Here is a 24,554-nt window from a genome sequence, read left to right as displayed (position 1 = left end):
TATACATGCACACACATATTTAGATATGGATATACAGGAATATGTATGCTTTATCATATGTGTAGTGTCAACAATGTTGATCATCTCTCCAGGACAGATTAAATCTTAGATTAAATCTTAGATTAGCTATGAATTGATCGGTATTTCGGTTGGTCATCAGGTTGTAGTGAGTGAGTTTAAATAGCATAGGACCGCTAGTTTGTGTGCAGTAGGACAGGATGTTTATCAGCCCTGTGGTGACTCCATACCGAGAGATTTATCATGTCTTTGAGCGATCTTTCTTAAAAGAAGCATTTATTCATTGATTTTGGTTTTAAAGTTTCAGTACATGACACATTGGTTACTAAATTTGGTTGATACAATTCATGCATTTTTAATACGGTTTATTCCAAGTATATATAACGTAGATATATAATTATCTGTGATAGTCGTCTGGGCGACAAAATTGGTTGAAAGCTGTCATCAAATAAATTGTTCGTTAACATTCGTTTCTTGAAAAACTCCAGGTTGGTATTTTGGTTTTGAACGATTATCAATCTCATTTTTGATAATTAGACGAAAGATTATGATACTTATTTCGTGTTTTTAAACCATCTCGAATTCTGTGTCATATAGAGCTTAATTTATATTAAAATGTTAATTGGGGTATAGTGCTATTGTTTTTCCGAATGTCATAGTTTAGATAGATGGTAGAGTGCATTTGTTGATTGGAGACAGGTAAGGACTGTCACTGGTAGACATCTTAGACCAGTTTGTTTTGTAACAAAATATCTTTTGTACTGGATACTTATGCAAGACAGATACAGTAAGTACCGACAACGAAACCAAATTGAAAATATATTAAACCTGCTCTAGATTTACTTCCCTATTCTTGTGAACTTGTCTTCAGTATCGAAAACGATAGAAACGTTTTGGGGTATAAACAATTGCACAGTGTTAAAGTAAATTGAAGGTTTGTTGTCGGTAACAGGACTCTACTTATTCAAAATTAGTGAATAGTCTGTAAACCAACCACATTGTGTCTTGTTTGCCCAAAACTTAAGATTAACACCTGTAGACTAATTTATCTGGTATCATTTGGTGAATGGCTAGACATGAAAGTACCAAATCTTTTAAAGTTGTAGAGGTGTTTAGACGACAAAATCTTTCATGTTGGCTCATTGAAATATTATGTTGTAACAGACACTTCAAATGGGATCTCGCTCTAAGATGCTGTGTGTGTGAACTGGCAACTTTTTAGCACTGTGCACACATTACGACCGGTCCACTACTGGTCAGCCACCCTCCTTTTCATCTTACTGGTCACCCAAGGTGCCTAAAAGTGTCTTTTAGTCGGCTTTGGTATATTTTCAAATCAGCTTTAAAATGCAGTAACCATCCAGACATCATCACATCATCAGTGTAAACTGTGTATTGTTAAAGCTTCTCTTCAACTGTATCGAACACTCTGATAAAGTTTCCCATTAAATAACGTGGGTTCTGATGATCTTTGTATTTGGCCTTCTAAAGAGGGTACTATGTAGATTTTTAAAAGCATTATAGTAACTCTCATTCTTCTCCCTTTTTTTTCTGTCTCCATTTCCTTCTCTTACTTCCCCCTCTACCATCCCACACTTCCTCCCCTGGCCTCCCAGCTACTCTTCTGCCACCCATGCTGCCCTCCCAACTTCCCTTCCCCTCTTCTACTAGCCCTCCTCCATCTCATACTTCCTCCCCTGGCCTCCCACCCACTTTTTTGCCGCCCATGCTGCCCTCCCAACTTCCCTTCCCTCTCTTACTTTCCCTCCTCAATCTCACCCTTCCTCCCACCTACTGTTCTGCCGCCCATTCTACCGTTCAAACCTCCCATCCCTGTCCTTCCCCCAGATATGTGCACATCATTTCCTTGCCATATTTTATCTCTAGCATTTGATTGTGCTTTTGCTATTAGGGTGGGTTTTTTTGGGTGTCTTTTGTCTAGCTAGCTTTACACCATATTACTGTACAGTATACTCACAGTACCACATCAAATGATTAATCACAATACAGTTGAGAAATCCATCACATGTAGTCCATGTACTGTAGGCTATGCTGATAATTGTTATGATGACCCCCCTATCGTTAGGGTCAAATATCCCTGGTATTATTGTTAGCTGTTTCAGTTTCTATCAATATTACTGAATGTTATTTCAGAGCCTGTAAGGATAACATAATCACACAATCCAATCACAGCATTAGTGAGGACTGATTATCTTCTGTGGAACATCCTTCATTAAATGCAGCATACAGTATAAAGTTCCATTGAAGAAAGAATTTGTGTGTTAGGGTGATATTACAGATATGTACTAAGTACTGTAATGAAATAAGGATGAATAGGAGGTCCTGGCTTAAAACTTAGATCACAGCAAAACTATCACATGAACAATAAGTCTGCCAGTATGTATTACAGTACCTAATCAGTCATATACTACTTTAGCTGGGAGACAGTTAATGGTGCTTTAAACGCTAAACGATATCTTAAAAACTTGCTTGTAAAATGTTGTGTTAAAAATTGCAAATAATTGATGTACTGAAAAGTACAACTTTCCCTCTCTGGCTCTGTTACCACTTTCTTTGGTGGTGTTTTTAATTTAATACGTCCGTTTTCACTGGTTTAATGATGCACAGAATTCATAATCCTTGGAATTTCTATATATACCCATAAACATCAATTTTTAATCAGGCCCTTTTTATTGTCAAATATTTGCAATTGAAACGGCCACAATCTTTACACAAAATTTTTCAAGCTGAGATATTTATTTTCTGTCCATTCCGTTTGATATGATTTTTCTAAAATGTTTAACAGCTTTTTGAAAGTTTGAAAAGTTTGAGTCATTTTACCTGGCTACAGTTCAAAGGTATTAATAAATGAGCTTCCGAGTTTTATAGCTTAAAAGTGCGATGATTCAAATAGATGCTCCATCATTCAGATTCAAACCAGTTTCCTCCAGAAAACTCAAACACATCAGCCACCACCAAGTGAGTCATACCATGGAGCTATTAGTGGCAATACATAGTTTTGTTGTTATCAGTGATCAGCAATGCATAATCCCAAACACAATGACTGGATGATAAAATAAAAGAATAGTGCATGATTATTCCCGGTAAAGTACGTGCAATCTAAAAAAAGGGTGAAAGTTCAAGTGGTATGACTAATAGTTACAAATCAGAAAAAGTATTAACTTTGTGAACAAAATCTGCATCTATAGTCAAATGTTAATGGGAAGATAATCTCTGCAATAAATTGGTTGAAATAAGAAAAGGTTTGACCCACTTAATATATCTGGTTGACAGCTTGGATAGACCCGTATTAAATTTGACAGAATTGGAAATTGTTTTAACATACAGTACAGGAATCCCTTATTGGATCGGGTCTGTGTTTGAGATGACAGGAAGCATTAACCCACCTAAAGAGTGTTTTTCACAACATGATAACGATCAGGGGAAAAAAGTGAAAAAATTCCATGATTCATGCTCTGCGTTGAATTAAATTAAATCTGAATATTTCCAAATTTTTGTTATTTTAAACATTTTGGATACCAAGTAATAAATCAGAGCATGTCAACATGTTTTAAAGTATTTATCACACATAAGAATGTTCTTGAGTTGAGGTTAATGTTTTACTGTACATAACCTTGTAACATCAAAATAACTGTGTATAGAGAAAAGAGAAGTTGATGAAGCACAAGGAATGGCATTTAAAATTAAAGTCATATCAAAGCTTAGAATGTTAACTTTATATGTATATTTTTAGTCAGTTAATCTTCCTGTCAAAAATGGAAAGGTCTAAATTTGGCAGTATTTCTGGATATTTTTAGCACCATAAGAAATGTTCATACAGTATGTGGAAACCTCTTGGGACTTGAGTCAGGACGTGACCTATGGTTGTACTTCCGCAAAGGGTTATGTTTTCGTAATAAAAAAAAGAAAAAAGGAAACACATTCCTGATAAAAATAAAACAGTGAAGGTAGAAGGATGACCTGTAAGTAAACCTGTTGAGTTGTTGTAGGACTTTCTGTACATAACATTTAGTTCAGTAAAGTACAGTAGCTTCATATATGTCATTGCCTAAACGCTTTAAAAGCAACTACTGTACATACTTGTACCTCAAGATTCATAGGTCATACTACCTGTATTGAAAGCAAAGTTTATAACTTGCTAAAATACTTCATCATTACATAAGATCATGCCGGAGACCTCAAATACAAGTTGGTATTAACCTCTATTTACCATTTTCTTCCTATTTGGCTTCGAAGAAAGTTCCGTCAAACATGAAACGTCAGTATATTTCCAAATTTAATCCTAGCTTTCCGGTATCTATTAAAACAATCAGAACCCTCTCGTTTATCATCTTGGGCTATAACTTAAAGGGCAACTTTAAGTTATTAAACATCAGCGCTCCTCATACTTACCCTATTATTACTTGTATCTGTACTTAATTGTTTCCTACAAACAAACCTATAATTATCTTTCTTGTCACTTTTACACAGATAACCTCAAATACAGCACCCTCCCTCTACGGCGGAAGAAGAAAAAAAGCCAGCAGATCACGAACGACGATAGCAGCGTCCCCTCGTCCAAGTCTGACACCCCCACCAGCGGGAAAAAGAAGACCAGCTTGGCAAACAAGGCTCGAAAGAAGATGAGTAGGAGCTCGAAAGAGATTCCTGTTGCCGATCTGCCAAAGAAAATGGGACTGACTAAGGTATGAATTTTGTCATAATTCTGTACTCCTTACCTGTCTCCCCTTCATTATCACACTCCCACCTATCAGCCTGATATATAATAGATATTTGGTATATAGAGCTCATCCCGTCCAACGTAGAATTGGAATCGCGAGGTAATTTTTAAGAGATTAGTTGCTGTCTGTTCTGATATTCTTAATGTATACTAAATTTCCCGACTAGACTAGTTTTGTCACACAGATACGTAGTCTGAAAGAAATTGTTCTCTTTCCTGTTTGATACTTTGCCAAAAGCAAAAGCGGTCTATGTCAATATGGAAGTATGTGTGTGTTTATGTATGTATCTGTGCGTATGAATGTGAGGCCTTGCCTTGTGAACATGATCACGCAAACAAGTAAAGCATGGATGAACTTGATGGGTGTGTCCATAGGGCGGGGGAGGGGGTGTGACAGGGGCTCAAGAACCTTGTCTATCACTTCAAGTCAGCAATGGTTAGATCTCTATGTATTTGTGTGCTGTGTTGTATTCAATATTCACATATTACATGTTTCAGAGGATCACTAAACAAGTTGGCATTCTCATTTACTCTCTGTAAGACGGATGGTTTTAGAGGTGTTTTTTGTACTCCAGTAAAATTGATCTTTATACGTTCAAGTGTGAAAGAAAATCGAAAGTCTTCACACGCTCTTGCAGAACGAACTGCATCTTTTTTTTAGACCTGAGCCGGCAGAAGTTTGTTCACTGTAAAATATGTGAATTGGAAAGACAGAAAAACCGTTTCCTTGAATCTTGGATATGATTTGAAGAGGAACAAAACAAAACTGAGAGCAGAGAGCTTAGATATAATTTTTTTTCCCAGGGTCCTCTAGCTGTCAAAGAAACACTGGAAACAGCATTAAAGTTTAATTCCTTCAATTTCCAGGAATGTAAACGTGAAGACAGATCTATGCCATGAACTTCTATTTATTAGCTAGCAGGGATTTACAGTATGATTAATTAGGAATAGCATAGAAAAGTGGGCAACTTTGGAAGACCAAAACATTGACTGTTTTCATTTGATCGATGAAACAAAATTGTGTGAACCTCAAAGGAGAATTTTGAGATATATGTCATTAGTTTAGTGATATTATTAACATACGTTTAATAATGATTGTCAATGAGTCTTGTGTAAAACACCAAAGAAGAGAAAGTCTTCTTACGTAGATAGTCCTTTCCATGTTTATGTGAGGTATTCTCGTTTACAGCATAAGAAGAGTTTCATATCGAGGGTAGCCCGGTAGACATTGGTACCTAGTTGTTTGAGTGAAAAAGAAATGCGTCTGATGAGGGGAGAAAGAGGGGTGAGAAAGGGGAGGGGGGTGTTATTGGGGGATTGTACCAAAACTATTGGCTTAGACAGAGAAGTGACTAGCAGTTGTCATTAACGTTTGAGCTTATTTCTTCTGTCTATTAGGCTGTTAGCCACTGGAAAAGACCTTGGAATTGGTCTATGGCACTTTGATCTCATGATCAATAACTTGATTATTAATTTTGTCATCAATATTCATGAAGCAGTATCTGCTAATTATTACTCTGTTTGTCAAACAACTGATCAATAGCTCTTGCATGCTGCATCAAGTATTAATAGCACTGAATATTTATAAAGCTAGACCTGGTAAGGAATATAGTGGCTCCTGGATATCATCGTATGATGATAGTTTTGCATAAATTTGCATTAAAAGTGCTACTAGCACAGTGGATATTCATAGCACTGATTATTCATGAAACAAGACCTGGTAATGAATACATGTATCCTATACATAGATCTGGTGGATCTCCTCCTACAAATCTATATTTAGAATAACATATTCTCTAAGTATGTAGCAATTCACTGAATATTCATTAAGTTGTGATTGTAAAAAGCAAAAAAAGTTTCCTAATCAGTGACTATAAATCTAGAAATCTTTTCTTTTTTTCATACCAGGATGTGGAAAAACTCCAAAGCTGTGAGAAGTCGGTGATGGCTGCCTTGAGATGGTTTGTCGGTAAGTTACATTATGAGTCACAATATATAAACAATGCCTTGGTTCATGTTCCACTGACTGGAAGCTAATTAATTAACCTTTAAAAGTTATCCATGAACAAAGTGATAAACTCTATTCAGAAGCTTCCTGGTCTGAAAATTACAACATGCTCTACATGTGACTTCAAAATGACTTTTTATGAACTTTAAAAAGACCTTTTCTGTCGCTCTTTGAAAGTATACATGTGATTTTCTCATCTCACCATTCAAGTTCACTGACTAGCTATCATCAGGACTGATGGTCTGATTCTTAGTTTTCATCAGGATGCAGTTGGAATGCATACTTAGTTGTATTCACATGTTCTAAGAGTGTTCAGTGTGTTCACATGTGTTCACATCTCTTCAGTACACATACATATCACTTGTCTTCAATGTGTTTTCATGTGATCAAATATCTTCACTGTTTTCCCATATTTTTACTCTTGTTTCCCATGTCTTCACATGTCGTGTCTTCACTTCTCTTCAGTTTGTTCTTTTGTGTTAATATGTCTTCAGCGTGTTCACATATTAGATACAGAGAGCTCAAGGTTTAATTAGATACACTCTTTATTTACAGCTTTATCAATGATCTCAATCACAAAAACAGCCATTTGTATCAAATACACTTTACAAATTCTGTTTAAGTTTTTTTGTTTTTTGTGTTTTGGCAATCCTAATAAATGAATACAATGCTGCCAAGTTCAGCTAACATGCATGCAGAAGGCCATTAGTGTGTATGGAACTGTTGGCTTCTCATCTGTTGGGGGGCTGTGAAGGGTGACCAATAACAGATTTGTTGATCCCGAATGACGGAGTAATATAATGAATTAATCATTGCCACGCATTCTTGTCTACTGACAGACGTAATTGCGTAAAGTTGTGACTGTGTACGTTTCTGTTTCTATGGTGATTGCGTAGTAGGGTTTCAGTTTTGATTGGACAGCGAAGTATTGTTTTGCTCGAGATTGGGTATTGTTGTTTGTTGTGACTCTCCAGGAATAAATCCTACCAGATCACATCTTAAAGTAGAGCTGTGTGTGTTTTGTCACAATCAGTACCAACATGAAGATAAACCGATTTAATTTCAAGGATGGAATGGCACGTCTGGGGTCTTTCATCTTTCATCATACGTGTGCAATAACGCAATACTGTAGTTCCAAGCAAACATCCCAAAAACCATGCACACATCTGCTTGCAGTTGTACAGTTTCAGTATAAAGAAGGAATCTATCAATATTATGATATCTTGTACTGATGCAGCATACTCCTCAGTAAAGGAAGGAATCAGTTTCTGGCATCACATAGCAAACTGCTGATGTAAAATGGACAAACTGCTACCCAACTGCAAACATGTGTAACTTCTGTGTTGAGAACCAGATATAAATGTCCACTTAAAATTTTTCAGATACTAAATTGTGCTCACCACCCCTATACCCCCCCCCCTCCTCGTTTGAAAATTTACTGCAATACAGTACTTTTCTGTACATATTAAACTCCTAAAATTTGTTTTATCCAGGAACAACACCATGTTTCATCCAAACTGCCTGTTTTCAAAGCTTACAATTTAGGCAGATTACAAATGTCAGTGTTTTCCTGAACTGTACTGGGTACATAAGTGTACAGTAATTGGAATCTTTTGAGGAAAAAATTGCCCAGGAATGCAAAGGACTTAGGTCTGATATCCTTGTAGTACAGTTGCTAGCAGTTGATTCTCAAATAGCCTGGGAAAGTTATTTGAGGGTTCCATGACCTTGCTTTCCAATTCTAGAGAGCTTATTAGGCCTTCTGATTAGGTCCTCAAGCTGTGTTTATCATGTCTAAAGTATCTCTGAGAAAATGATGGGATTGATCTCCCTTGGTTGCCATGACACCTGCTGACTTCATCACACTTGGTCTAGGATACTAGTATTTCATCTACTTTGACACCACTGTATGTTGAACCTGTGACAAACCAGTGAGATTGTGGGGACAATTTGGTAACTTTGTATTGCAGTATATAGGTATATATGTACTGGTTTGATATATGACTAACCTCTTATACTCATCTATATAGTTAAATTGTGTTGACAATGGACAGTTGTACAGAAGGTAAGGGCTAAAATTTCTACCTTGGCAACCATGGCAACCATTTTGGAACTTTTAGTCTGTGCTTTAAGTGGACCAGTGAGTTGCTATTTCCCTTTTGAGTTAATTTTTTTTTGAAAACCTGCCAGATTATCTCTTTAAATGTCCATGGATAATTCACCAAGGATTGAAACTAGCTCAGAGGTTGTAAGCATTTACTTCACTCCTCACTTTGTGACGTGTCTAGAGCACTTGGTAACCGTTCAGCACTGTCCTCTTACGATGATCGACCTATTCCAGTCTACCCCCCTCTTCTTTCTACCATCCAAAGTGTCTAGAACCTTCAGTGAGTAGAATCAAAACTAACAGATATGTTTCCCGAAAGATAATGAGGGCAGTATTGAAGAAATTAGCATGCACAGACTCTGGATGACCTGATTAATTCACTATGGCTTCGGCTTTGAGTGCAATGTTTCTGTATGCTGCCGTGTTGGAGATTCTAACGGTAATAGTAAATTACCGCATTATAGTCAATGCCGACTTTGCAATTCCGCGGTCCCTCTCACAAGTTTGCAAGGTCAGTAAAGTGACCACATAGTTTTCCCTTGGGGGGGGGGAACCAAAAAGCCATTCTTTGAAAAATCTCCTTGTCTTACTGTATATCTCCCTGACACTCTGCCAAGAATTTGAACTTTGCCAAGAGATTCTGAGAAGTGACGGATAATAAATGTCCCCTCAGTGTTTGCAGACATCCTCATAATGGTAGTAGCTCTCATAACGGTTGTAGCTAAATAAAGCAACACGAATCTCCTGACTGTTTAAAGGCTCTTTGCCCTCATGTTGGCCTCTACTGACATGGTTGCTGTTGATAAACAAACCTTAGTAAGGAACATAGCTCTTCAATGACTGTCAGATATGGAATCTTATATATTTAGGCAAAGCTTTGGGGCCTGTTGTGGTGAAAGAGGTATCACCCCATAGGAGAATATAATATCCAGTTACATTGAAACCTCTGTAACTTGATTGGGTGTACACAGAAAGATACCGAGATACTTGGAGAAACATCTGTCCACAAAAAACCACAGCCAAGAATGCTATTCTCAGTTGGTCATTTACTTCAAAGGTTTTCAAATGAGAAATAAAAAGAGGGGTGGGGGGGGTGGGGGAATGCAGTTAATTCTATTAAATCGCAGGACACAAAATTGAGTATTTCAATTATGTGTACTTCCTCTATTACAGTACTTGTTAAAAATTCTTGAATCTGATCGGTCTGTTATTGTTTGCTTGACTGTTGATCAACCACAAGATGAACATAAGCTGCAATATTTTAGAGGAGTATCTCGTCAATCTTAATCCCAGCTGCCCCTTCCTTTTTCAACGACTAATGTCAACAGCAACTGCATCATATCAAGAACGGTATTACACGACAAGCCCCTCGGGTGTAAACATCCATCTCAAAATGATGCCAAAAATTTCTGATTGCGCAAGCAAACCTCGGCCAGAAGTAGGTCTATACCTAACCATAGCTTGCGAGCTACAAAGATAACCCTACTGAACCATGCTGGCATAGAACCCAGAATTATCACAGTGTTTTAAGCAGTCATCGAAGCAAATGTAGGCTAGTGCATCGCTTTGTGCGTTATCCTGCGATAATGTAAGGGTAGACCACCGATTAACCCTCAAGTATTATATACATAAAGCTATGGTCAGAGTGGCGCAAACTTACTACCCAACGAGAAATGCATCTTTAACATCGACGTTGGAGAAAGATTCAGGAATGAACGGTTTAGCCAGCGAGTCATCCTGTAAAAAATAGATTCCTTCTTTATGAGGTTAATTATTATTATTTTTTTTTAAATTCTTGTTTCATAGCTTGTCAGCTTTTATTAATTAGCTAGAGCTCTCTTGGACTCTTTTAGCCTTAGGTTATACTAAGTCAAGAAAGACTAAACTTTATGCCACGTTTTGACTTTAAAAGAGTTTTCCTTGAAGGCTGGCTTAAGTTCCCTGCTAACCAGGATGAAAGCAGTTGAACCTTTCTAATACCCGCCGAATTGCACACTCGTATAGTGTGTGTGCGGTCTTCTCACTCCTCTAGTCCAGTGGCGTGATTTCCTAAATCTCAATCACAACAGCTTTTAGACCGGCATTAAAAGGCAAAACTACCACGAAGAATTACCCAATAATGTCAAAAATTGATAATGAGATCCCACACATGCCAATTTTGTTGATCATATAATGTCAAGCACATGCCTCTGAGGCGAAATAAAAATTTTGATTAAATGCCTTCACGAGGGTCTTTTACAATGATCGTCGTATCAATCTAAGTAGCGTTTCACCGTGAAAGCCAGTATCGTACATCGCCGCAGAACTCGTGAAGCGTTATTTTGACGCAGGAGGTTGAACAGTCGATGCGTGACAGACTGTCACGCCTCCGAAATACTCCAAACATGTGTGATTATCGTCATCTTCTGCCTTGCTGGAGACTACATCTGTCGTCAGTTCCCATATCAGTAACTGTACGCATTGCCATAGCAACGCAAGGTAACAGTTTCGTCACATTCGTCCTTTAGAATGTAAAATGGGGAGGTTTAAGCCATGTTGCTGGAAATTATTATAAATACATAAGTCATTACTAATAAGGTTTTCACATTTTGTGTAGCAAGTTTTGAGTTTTCTGTAATCGCCTTTGTCATGATGAAAACATGAAACATTAAATGTCAATGTGTACAATAACTAAATGGCAATCTTTGCATTTGTGTCTTTGCAATATGGTCATTTTTTCCTAGTATTTTTGTGGATGGTCTTTAAAGATGGATGGATGGATGTTTTGAGATTGACATTACCTTATAACATCTATAACTACGGAGAGTTTTACAAGCCATCAACGTTTAATAGTCAACCTACGGGAGATTTAAACTTCCATACAACTTGTGACAGTAGAGTCATTGTCAGTGTTGGTTAAATTTTATATTCTGGATAAAGTTGTCACCTTGGTACGAACAGATATTACTCCACCAGTTTGTCAGGTTGCTCCTTGGATACGTGGAGAGAGAACCTGATTGTCACAACAAACTGTCAGCGAGAAACAACTCCCCCACCCTGCTCCCCACCTTGTCCCCCAAGTAAAGAAATATTCCCACGAGAGAAGAATGCCACAAAAATAATCTAAAGGTGGTGACTTCCATCTTAAATATTGACGGTTTTGTTTGCTATCCACAGTTCCACACTGTTTTCATCACTCTGGTTACAAACAGATAAAGTTATTTGGAAATTTAAAAAAATTAGTCGAAGACTTTGTATTAGGATCTGTGGGAACGGACACAGATGTTGTGCATTTGTTGTGACCGTGATGTTCCAGATTCTTGTTGTGATGTTGATGAACCTCATCCAAAAATCTTGCCCCTTTCAGTGACAGGATTACCTCTTATCAAAATGATTTCCAATGATAGAGAACAGATTGATGTGGTTCCCAAGGGAATCAGTTTGTTACAAAAAGAAATAAAGGAAAAAAAAAAAAGAATCCCAGAAAAACATGAAAAAAAAAGAAACACTTTATCAGATTGTGTATGAAAAGATAGATTAAGTGGGTAATTACCAAAGATTAATTAATTCAGGGGCACTTGATCCAGAAGGGAACAGCCATACATGCAAGAAATCTGACAGTTAAAAATTTATGTTTAATTTTGAAATTGAGGTAGATAAGAATGATGAACTTGGGAATTATATATTTTGCAAAATTATGATAATTAATATGTAATTTTAAACAAATTTTGAAAGATCTATGGGATTTGTAGGGGAGAAGAAGTGACTGAATTATCCAACCCTTATGTGATGATATTATGCAAATTAGTAGATCCAATTGGGAGCAAAAAGGATTATATAATATCATGAATATTCATGATTCTGGTGGCTAGATTATCTGTTAGTTTGTATAGCCTACAGGCTGTGAGAATGTTACATGGTTTTGTTTTTTGTTTTTTTGTTGGTTGCAATTCTGTCAGTTTTATACATTTTACCATACATTTTGTGATTGCTTTAAAATATTACATATATATTGGAATGCGGTATTTTTCAATACTCCAGAGATATTTGAAAGAGCTGTGATCTGTTACCAAAAAAATCCCCTCCCTACTCCTCTTGTTAACAACCTTGTTTTGCAAGTTACAAAAGGTATGGATTATGCTAGCATTATGATCAGATTGCTCTGGTGCAGGAGTAACAGATTTTACTTTGTGTACTTTAAGTTATCTGTCTCCTCATAACATCAGCATTTTTGTGTGTGCTCTTTTCATCATTTTTCTTCCCTTTCGTTCTCTTCTTATTAGTTTGGTAAGTTGTCCTAATCGCTAAATGGTTATTTCGCCAGTCTCTTGTACCCCATAGGAGGGGGGGGGGGTATAGAGAAATCAATTACATGAACACTCTTATTCGACTGACCAGTGTCCATCAAGGGTGGACTGGTCATCTTCTCATCACCATGATGAGATTTATAACTACTGTCCCATAACACGCTGCTGTATATAATACATAGAATATAGTACATGCTCTACCTTGACCTGCTTGCTGTACAGTATGTAAGATCCATCATAATACCATAACAAGGAAGTAATCTGCAATTACAGTCGTAGTCGGTTGAGTGAGGATGGTGAACGATATCGAGTAGTACTAGTTGTACATTGACTCATGCATGTTTTAGTTTGTGTGTTTGACTCATCCGGTATATAAAATATAGCATGGGACTGTCCCTCCTCCAAAGGAAAAATCTCGCCTTAGAACTTATACTTTGTTTCTTTGAGTGGCTTTTGACTTCCCCCATCACCACCCCCACCCCACCCCAACCCCTATCCCCATTCTCAAACAGAAAAATGGCTGAAGACGGATCACCGCCAACTAAGGGAACAGGGCTTGTGTTAAACCCGCTGGGTTTGAATCTTGTCCTAATAAAGAACTTCTTTTCTCTTTTCAAGTTCAACAAAGATAAATTTGATAATTTCTTTTTTTCCCCATTCTAGATGTAGTAAAGAAAGACATCATGAGTATGCTACCAGGCAGCACTACTAAGGTTTTACAAGAGGTTATGGAACTGACCAATCACCTATCAGCCTGCCACAATCATGATGAAAGGTAACTTTGTCCTGCTAACTATGAACCAATAGGACACTTACAATCCTTCCCCCCTCCCCCTCCCCCTCCCCTTCAGGACACTTTTCCACTGGATAAAACTCTCCTAAATGTAGACCTGTAAGATTGGGTCTCCTCCTCTCACTCCCTCATTCCCATTCCCCTCTATTCCATTCAATTCCCCTCTGTTCCCCCACCCCCACCCCCACCCCCAAACCCCCACCTATGTATTTCTTATATGTGTTTGTAACCTCTCCAGTAGTGTTAAACATTTCATTTGGTTGTGTGCAGTCAATGGACTGGATCTTGGAAGTTGCTTGTCGTTCATTAACATTTCAACAAGGAAACAACTTACTCTGTACTCGGCATTGAACGGTGCTTCAGAGCTGTTTTGTATTTTGTATTGTACTGTCTTGGTATGTTGGACATCCTATGCCACCCGCCCACTACTGTGTCGAGTAAAGTATGTATATCAACATGTAGGAAGTACGTAGGAAGTACGTCTACTGTGTTGAGCCACAAAGTAGGTACAAGGTAAACATCGTTAAAACTTTACGACAATCTGTGGGATGTGAACATGGGTGTGAAAATTTAGAGCCTGTGGGGTATTAAATTTCAATGTGTACCTTAATTTCATATTCTACATGTATCTTATAAAATTACAGTTCCACCTCCATGAATACGAAACACTCAGCGGTATACAAGAACCTTGCCAAGCTCATCCTCTGGGCGGACAAAGTGGTCCTGCACGGGAGACAGGAGGAGGGGAAAGATCCTCAGGGAGATGATGGGGCTAAAGGCATCACAGAGGCTGTCAAACTTAGTATCACTATTCTCGTTAGCGAGTACATGGAGAAGCTAAAAGATAAGGAGCAAAAACTGAAGGTATCGCAACACGAGCAAAATCCCAAGAGGACGTCACTGCCTGCTCAGAGGTAAGAATACCGTGGCAGTATTTCATAAACATAATAATAATAATAATAAGAATATTGGCCATGGATAATAAAACATTCATTGTATTATCTATGCAGTCCTTGTATACCTGGGAGTTTTAGTTTGATACTAGCTAGTATTCCTCCCCCCCCCCCTTACCCCTCTAAACATGATAAATCTTACTCGATTTTGAGAGTTCCAAGTCATAGAACCTAATGTCCCAATCACAGCTATCACGAAGTTGGATTATTGGATGGGGAATGAGGACTATTACCAAAATGTTATTTGTCATTCTTGGAGATGAAAGTATCAAAAGTCACAGACAATTCAGGAGAAAATTGGAAGATATGTAGTGAGCAATTTGCACACTATTTTAATAGATGAAGAAAGAAAAGAAAAGAGAAAAGAACATGAGGAAACATTGCACCAATTAGTGTATATTTATTCCCATAGAAGGTTGAGGGAGTAGGGAGTGGGGGGGGTGGTGATTTGCAAGCAGGCATGTTTCTGAGGGGTCTATGGTTATCTCCTATCCTACGGTTCTCAACAATTAAGAGACTCTATCCTTAGGTTTAAGGCAGTTGTTGCTTTCGTTTCTGCTCGCTGTTCTCAGACTTTCTCCTCCTGGCTTAGTACTCAATGTCTGTGTGTCTGATGGTCTACTATATCACTGTACTCCGCTCAGCTTTCTTCAACGTCATCATCGACGATGTGATGTTTTTATCGTCACCAGTATAACCTCTCCTCATCCATGCATGTCACCCTCCATTTCTCATGAAGCTCTGTGTGTAGCAACCTACGTCATTATCACACCCCCCCCCCCCCCCCCGACAGTTTTTCGATTGTTTCCAAATATTTCGCAAATATCTCAAGCAGACACTCGCAATACAAACACACAGACGATAGGTTTCCTCTCATAATTACTGCCGTCGAGTACGGTATCCTCGAGATACATCTGTGTAACATGCGAATCTCCGCACAAAGAGAATCATTTTACATCGCATTCTCTCTGATCGGACGACGACATTACACGTTCCTGGTAAATACGGTTAGCAAAACTAGGTTTTAATTCCCAGAGAAAAAACAGAATAATTAAATGATGGTGATTGAAATTGGAGACAAAGAGCTTGCTATGATCACATCAAACTTGACAGTGATTGCTCTTGCCAGTAAAGATACAACCTTTAATTTATGAGCTAGACGTTAACTTTACTGAACCTTAAAAAAAAAATAGAGGGAAAATAAGATGAATGAGAAACATTAGACCCAAAAAGATGTTTAAACAACCAGATATTCCTAGTTAGCAAGAAAAGAAATAAATAAAACTGAAGAAGAAGAAGATGAAGAAAAAAACAGCTGAAATGAAATTTCAGTCATGTTATAGTTTTCTAAAGGCATAGAGAAGCCTGAAATGATCTTAGTTATGTGAAGAGATGTTGTTTAAGTTTGCTGTATTTCTAAGAGTCTGTGTTCAGACTCTAGGGAGTATTTTTTAAGTTATACATTGTCTGTAATAGAAGACAAAACCTTAAAGGCCTGCTTGTTTTGCAGACTAAGGAGGGGGGGGGGGGGAATTATAGCAACATTTACATGTGCAGAATGAATGGGGGGGGGTGAGGTGACTTTCACTATTTAGAGTAGTAGTATTAAACTAGGCTCAAAAACAGAATTCAAGCCCAGACAGGCACAATCGTGCTTTGTTGGTCGTAACCTCATTGCTGATGTCTTTCAGACTGTAATGAGGTCATAATTGTTGGGTAACCTTCATTAGCGCCGATTGGACTGGTTTAGGCTTAGATGAGGCCAGTTCATGGGAAGGCTGGGTGTGCTGAAAAGTGTGGTGATAAAGTTGGAGTAGAAAGCGTCAGAATTGTTCAATATTCTTTATCTGTTAGTCTTGAGTGCTGCGTGAAAGATAAAACAAACTAGGTAAGGAGTACCGGGAAGTGTTAGAATATGGAGAAGGTTGTGTTTGAGGTTGGGGGGGGGGAGCGGGGTTAGGGGGTTGGAGGGGGTTTGATTAAGGCCGTACCTTGAGTTTGAAAAATTTCTCTACTCATTGCTGATCAAGGACCTTTCACACAGTTCTAGATCCCAATCTTGGTTCTGTTCAGAATAAAGCAGTGGCTTCTTCTCCTGACTACTGTATAGTCCATTTGGGATTTGCAGATGAAAGTGTAGAAAGAATGTTATTACGAGACAGACGAAAAAAGATGCGTAGTTCTGTGGGGAGAAGTAATTTATTCGGCAAGCATATAATATGCAAATGAATGTAATGCTGACAAAATTCCTCCAGAGATTTAATTCCATTACGAGGCCTGCAAGGACGAAGTTAAATCAAGTTTTGCGTCACAGGTTGTTGTCATAGTTTTTTAAGTTTTTTCTTTTAAACAAGGGACGCCGTAGAAGCTTCATATGGGACAATCAATATCAAAGCGAGCTGCCTCCTCTAGGCTTCACTACCAGACAGAGTTTCGAGAGAGAAATGAGAGGGAATTTGAAGTGAAGAGACAATTAGAATGCAAAGTGCTGGATGGTATTCCAAGCAAGGTCTTTTGGTTTGGTTTATAAATAAAACCATTCCCCACAGGAGAGATGTTCCTCCTCAAATCATGGAAGCATTGGAATGATTTTGTCTCGATAACATCTTCGTAGAGAAAGTTGTTGGAAAGGTTGTTTAAATGTTAGCAAGACCTTCAAAAACAACCAAAATGAGGATTTGATTATAACAAATCAGCCTGGGAAGATAGGTCTGCTGAGCAATTAGATCTTGCCTTCAGAAATAATATATTGTCTTTACTGAATTCTCAGTGTTTAAATGAAGAAGAGAGAGAGAGATATGATAGGTTCTTGACATAATTTTAAGTGATAATCTGGTATGAAACAGTTGAATATAAAAATGGAATGACATAAAGTCATAATATCCAATGAAATGCCAGGTCTTGCTATAACAGAAAATGGTGCAAGTTTTGTAGAAAATTATTGGATGTGATTATTTATGTGGACTGTCTAACACTGTTATGTCTGGATTGATTTCTTGTTGATTTATGAAGCAACGTGAATGTAAATAGCGTCGTCGTTCATACAGAATCATTTCCAGTGTCAGTATGAGATAATGACCTAAATTTAAAATCCTCCAGTACTTACATTTTTACAGCGTTCCACATTTTGAAGTACCATTTCTGTCAAACAAAAACGTGTTGCTTCTCGGTCGGAGCGGTTCGCTTTCTGTCCACAGAAGCGTCCGGAATTGAAGACGCTAAATTTAGAACATATGGTCTTGCAGAATTATCCAAATTAGGATTTGTATAAACTTTAAACATACCATAAAAGTCAGTTTTGTTAAGTTAGATTATTTCCTTCTCCATGAAACGCTAGCGTGGAACCTTTGCCGAGTGCCGACCCCGAAACGGTCCACGGTTCATCAGAAACCACGGTCGATTATAACAGCAACTCCAGAGACGAGAGGTCGGCGTCTCTTCCCAATGCTATGCAGCCAGGATCTCACATACCCTCTGGTCATCCATCCCCCGAGAGGCAGTTTCTCAGTTCATCTCCTCCAGATATAGATGATGATGTTGATGAGTATGTGATTTTTTTGTTGTTGAATTTTTAAACATTTTTTTTGAGCTCACTTGCATGCTGATTGGTTGAGGTCTGCTGGTTGCACAGCAAAATGCATAATACAGTAGCTTGCATTAATTTGCTGCAATGCTGTTAGTCTTTATTAACACACACTTTCTATTGTACACGTCTCGTGCACTTTATATTTTGCATTATATTCATTTGGATATGGAAGTAAGCCCCCCCCCCCCCCCTTACTGAAGCAGTTTAATTCCCAGACTAACTTTTGATTAAACTGTATGTTTAAAGAAACAAAAGTTTTTAATATAAACACAGGAGTGAACAAACAAGTTGTTCACTGAGATAGGTGGATCCCCTTGAAACTTGTTTACTTTTCCTCCGTTTACATTTCCTCTCTTTTATTTTCAGTCTAGACAGGGTACAGTCCCTAGAAATGTTTTTTTTCCCCCACCATCGTTCTTTCATTCTTAGATCTCAATTTGCACTCAGTAGTACTCACACTTCATATTAAGCAGATCTATGGTTAACTACGTAACTTCCTCATTGCCTTACTTCCTTCATCAAGAAAATTCTCTGAACGAGACGAGGGGAAAATGACATTTACATGAAAATGAAACATCTCGTCGCAAATTTAATGTAATAAACCTGCTTTCTTTTTCCCTTTTTTCGACATTCCTCCTCATCCATTATCACCCACTCTCCTCTCGCTTCATATTTGCATTGAAATTCAACCCGCATGACATTTCGATAAATTTTTTCCCCATCATTTCTTTTAACTTTTTATTTATCCTCCATAGAATTTTGATTTGATAAGAGAATCTGTTATTTGGACAGACGATCTGTTTTGCACATGTATATGACATTTGAAAGCGATAAATCTCGGCAAAGCTCTTGTTTTTTTTTATCTCCCTACATTAAATGTTACATTCATGTGCATTACTCTGCCGTCCGTATTTGATATTCATAAGATGCTCACAGGGTATTAAAATTGACTTTTATAAAAAAGAAACAAGAAATTCTCTCTGGCTATAATTGGTCTTCTTCTATCAGATTTTGTTCCTTCAGTAAAAAAACTCTTCAAACTTGCTTTGAAAAAGAAGGAAAGAAGGAAATGCAAACATGTTGTAAACAGAGATGAAGAATGTTAAGTGTTTAAGCTCTGTGGAACATTAGTCATAGAGGCACATTCTTTTGGAAATGGGATTATTATTATTATTTTCTTTTGGTTTCCTTGTCAATGACTTGTTTTGAGAACTATATTTTAGCTATTATTCACAGACAAAGAGTCAGAGAATGGGTTTTGAGGTGAAAATATGTCTGCATCATTTAGAGGTACCATATTTTAAGTGTTCTTGCATTTTGTGAGATGGGGGGGGGGTGGAGGTGGGAGAGGGGGGAAATTATTGATGGTAAGTATGCATTAGGAAATGATCTGATGGTTCTAATCAGATCATTTCCTTGATATTGATAACACAGTTTGCACTTTAATGTGACTGATACTATACACCCAGCATATAATATATTAAATACTAACTGATACTATACACCCAGTGTGTAATATATCAAATACTGACTGATAATATACACCCAGTGTATAATATATTGAGTACTGACTGATAATATACTCTGTACTGTAATGTATTATTGATCTAAATCTGCACACTCCCCAATCATTGCTTTGTTTTGTTCCACTCGATCTGTCTTTCTCTATTCTTTTACGCAACAGTTGCCTTATAAAGTAGGCCTAATTAACGTTTCCATAGAATTTTGATAAATTTTTCATCCAGGCACTTTTTTAACGTAAGAATCACATGCTAACCCGACAACAGCTCACAACCTATTGTGTTGGAATCAAGAAATTTCTTGAATTTCCCAAGTGGAACTTGTTAAGATAGGATTTAAAAAAAAAAATCCCTTTTTTCCCCAAATATTTTCTTCTGGCAAACGACAAAAAAATCTATTAATAGATTCAACAGAAAATGCTGCATAAATTCTTGCTCATGCCTGGAAAAAGTATTGTTTATGTCTTTTGAGTTGGGTGTCCAAAGGGGGAAAACACTTTTATCTAGAAAGTGAAAATGCTTTTTGAGATTGTGCATGGTAGTGCATTTCGAAATTTGTCACTGATCAGCCTTTCCCGAAAGGTAGTTTAATATATGGCGAAAGACTGTACGAGAAAGAAAAGAAATAATACCCTGACCTGGGAAAAAACAAGTCCTTGTGATGCTTTGTGCGAAAATTAATTGCTGATTGCTACTCTTACGTTCCAGGTTCTTTTCTAGGAATATTAATTTTTTATTAGTTACAGTTTTGCTTGTGGGCATGGTCATAAGATATAGCAAATCGATGCGTGTATCATAAAACTATAGTAAACAACTTTGCCCGTACTGTTTTTGTGGAGAAAAAAAATTTGGTGTATAAAATCGATAGTTCTTCTGTGGGAAAGTTAGAAATGCGTAAGTAGTTCCTTGATGGGTGGTTACGTTCAAGACAGAGTTGCATCTGTCTTTCTTCTTTTTTTAGAAAGGAATGCACATTAAAATTGATCATATAGTTTACAAGCTAGTGTAGAACATTGAATGAAATGATGCCTTCAGTAGGACTATAGATATATTTTCAACATCTGATGGTCCAAGGTTGAATTGCCTTAGAATTAAACCAGCTACATCATGTATGACCTGGCTGTAATCCTTTTGCCATACAAAACACAAAATTAGTTTCAAGTATATTGTTAATTTTTATCTTGTGTACAACTATGACAGTGGCATTTTATCTACTAACTCCTCGTTCTAACCTGTCTCCTTTTACATGTATTCTGATCTACCAGCTTCATAAAACAATTGGAAACATTTCCTTGCACCGCACAAACTCCAAAGTTTCGTTTGAAACGGTAGATTGGGAAGGAATGGGACAGTGACATCGAAGACGGGGGCTATAAGGGGGCGCAGTGAATAGAACGTTACCAATTGTTTTAAGCTAGGTTGGTTTGAATTCTAGTGTAGGTAGAAGACAGGTCAGTATCTTCATTCCTGAATACCTAACCCACTAACTTTTTGTGGTTTTATTAGCAACGTCCAAACCGACACCCATCTCTCATAGTGTATTAATATTAGTGTTATTTCCTAAAAGTGAGCAAGTCGCATGTTTTACGTTGCTTTAAATATGCAAGAGTTTACTAAGCTAACTTTTGTTGCGTCTTTATTAAACAGATCTGTCTGATTCTTTGACTGTAGCATAAATCAAAACATGTATTTGTTTTCTCTTGTTCGGTATCGATTTCTGTCGGTAACGAAACCAAAAGCTCTTACAAAAATAGATTAATTTCATATCGTCTGGAAATACCTGGATGAACTATTAGACTCTCTTGTGCAATGCCATGATTTCAAATGAAAATTGTCTCATACATGTCTTAATGCTTGTTGTTGTTGTTGTTATTATTGTTGTTGATGTTGACAAAGGTGTTGTTTTCTCTACTGCAGCACTCAAGGACCGCCCCCGCTACCCCCCAAGCAAGGGAGAGCGTCGATGTTCGAGTTTCCCACCGGGTACAGCGAGACCTTGCCTAATAAATCTGACTTTCTCGACCGATCCTTTTCTGGAAGTGCGGTCTCTGTGATGAGCCGTTCGAGCGAGCAGTCACATCAGTCCAACTTCAGCAGTTATAGTACTCACAGTAGCATATCGGGGGCTTCCTTCAAGAGCAGCACGGTGTCGAGCGTACACACAGACTCTTCCTCCGGCTACTCGTCCCAAGCCACGTTAGACGGCAGCATGTCCAGGATGTCCGTGCACTCGATGGAACTCAGGTCGCAGATCTGCAGTAGCACGGAACAGTTTCATTATTCAGTCGGAGAGAGACCGCGTAGCGCGGTCGAGACCACCAGCCCCAACATACCGTCCGTCCAAATAACGGACCCTCCCCCACTGCCCAGGAAAGAGCGACAGTATCGCGAAAGGAAACTGTCGGATTACGATAACCTGGATCCCTCGGAGGCCATGGGGCTCAAGGAACGCTGTGCCCAGTTACAGGACACGGAGACGATAGGGTGGGCCATCGAGAATGGCATGATTTCAGAGGATCGTGTGAGTGTATCTAGAACCGTTTGTCTGGAAAACACAGATGATGAACCACCCCCGCTTCCACCTAAAATTAAGCACAGTAAGTTTGCTTTGCTAACAATGATTATTTTGTTCAGGGTTTTAACAGTGGGATTATAGTAATGTCATATTTCAAGGATGACTTTAGTAGACACATCTTTCAATTAAGACATTAACAATCACATTTAAGACACCATCACCAACAAACTACATCAAGCGATGGTCTATGTTAGGTTACGATGCCGAAGGCTCAGTAATGTTTGCAATCGTGCTAGCGTGTGTGTGATTTTTTTGTGGATGTGACGGCCAGCTTGTAAACACGATATTGCAAGAAGCACAAGTTGAGCCAATGTCATGCTTGGTAGGTAGATGCCCCCATGAAGATGTGCCCTATTGTTTGTGGTTCCCATCTCGTGCATATTGATGAGTGGGTGGGGTTTAACATAAAATTCTTATAATGGCAAAATATCTTCAAAAGTATGTTCGCATGTTTAGTTTGGTTGATAAATAGGTGTGCAATTTGAATTATGAAACTACCATGATTCAGCATTGATAGGTTTTGTGTCGTAGAATGTCAAGTTTTATACCATAATTTGCATAAATGACCTTCAAATGAGACCATAAAAAATATGTCAAGGTCGCAACAAGAGGATCATCAATTCTTTTTCTGTTGCTGTTATTGTGTAGTTACTGTTACGAAGTGAAAGCTCAATTACATTTATGTTTTGCTTTGATATGCATGTCGGTGAGGTGTGTGCATAAAATAAATTTTTAAGCATAAAATAAAATATTGCATATGCTGCTGATGTCAAAGGGTAACAAAGGGGGGAGGAGGAGGAGGAGGAGAGGGAAGGGAGGAGGTGGAGGGAGAGATGAAGGGAGGAGGGAGAGGTGGAGGTGAATTTGATGGTGAACATCTCTTAAAATAGTTCTAGTGATCATGGTTAAGGATGCCATGAAGCAGAATTTTAGTCTTGACATGTTAATGTAAGTCTAAAGAAAAAACTAAAAATATCTATAGAGCTGGTAATCTTTCTTCCATTATTCTGACTTTACAAAGATGCTCACTTTTATGATCAATGCTTTAAACGGTGATACGCTTCCTTTAAGACTAAATTGATGATTGTATTGGCTCCTTGGTGCACGACTAAATGTTAATAATGTTAACCCATTGTTTCATAATCTTTAATAACTCCACCAAGACATGGTCTTTAAACATTCATGTAGACAACAATGCACTTTTGTATGACATTCAACTCCCTTTGTCATTGATCATCATCTTGCACCACATTAAGGCGATGAAAATCTTCCATCCTCTCATTAATGTTTTGTGTTGCCTCTAATGAACTGACCTTACATAAAATGTCTGTGTATTAGACTATTTAGTCACTTTAAATGACACAGTTCAGCTGTTAAAAGGGGGATCATCTCTTTCAAATTATAAGGGATTATAGAAATACAACCTGGACTGTGATATCAGTGTTTGTTCATGTCTTCAACTTATCCAAATTAAGATTGTGCAAAATTATCCAAATTAAGATCGTGCCTAATAATCATCCTTAAAGTATTTTTGCCAATCTTTGATAGCAGCACTCTGTCGGTACAGTAGGTAATGTCCTGACCAATGTTTAGTCAGACTTTGTTCTGCCCAAGCAGTATCACCAACGTCTTCTTGGAATGATTTGAATTTCAATGATGTCCCGATTGGAGGTGACATTATATTCTATCTTTATACCGATCCCTTTAAAGTAATGAATTGGCCGTCCTCAGACGATAAACTTGTCAAACTTTACATTCCTCTCAGACTGTTATAATCAAATGTGGCCATGTGGAACCCAGAGGCTCCGGTTGTCTCTAGATATTGTTACCATGGTGATAGCCAAATTAAATTAAGGTGGCTTCCTGTTTTTGTGTGCCTCTGTGGAGGTCATGTGACAGGATAAGCATTTAACAGGTAGGACGTAAGCGTTCCTGTCCGAAGTGACAGTCCTTCCAGAAATTTGGCA

At 37.9% G+C, this 24,554-nt stretch overlaps 1 protein-coding gene across 7 annotated transcripts in view; it reads left to right on the top strand.

Moving 5' to 3' along the window:
* Positions 1 to 24,554, top strand: part of LOC139964284 (rap guanine nucleotide exchange factor 1-like) — an 82,939-nt gene that overhangs the window by 40,325 nt on the left and 18,060 nt on the right. For 6 of the 7 annotated variants that reach the window (XM_071965766.1, XM_071965769.1, XM_071965763.1 and 3 more), the window contains exons 2-7: positions 4,510 to 4,724; positions 6,668 to 6,728; positions 13,824 to 13,935; positions 14,598 to 14,867; positions 18,244 to 18,450; positions 21,930 to 22,609. In XM_071965766.1, coding sequence (XP_071821867.1) covers positions 4,510 to 4,724; positions 6,668 to 6,728; positions 13,824 to 13,935; positions 14,598 to 14,867; positions 18,244 to 18,450; positions 21,930 to 22,609 — 1,545 coding nt within the window. The remainder of the gene's footprint in view (positions 1 to 4,509; positions 4,725 to 6,667; positions 6,729 to 13,823; positions 13,936 to 14,597; positions 14,868 to 18,243; positions 18,451 to 21,929; positions 22,610 to 24,554) is intronic. The other variant, XM_071965767.1, reaches the window with a different exon arrangement.

The sequence above is a fragment of the Apostichopus japonicus genome, chromosome 22 (genome assembly GCF_037975245.1).
Source record: "Apostichopus japonicus isolate 1M-3 chromosome 22, ASM3797524v1, whole genome shotgun sequence".
NCBI lineage: Eukaryota > Metazoa > Echinodermata > Holothuroidea > Aspidochirotida > Stichopodidae > Apostichopus > Apostichopus japonicus.
This window is presented reverse-complemented; position numbering and strand designations above follow the sequence as displayed.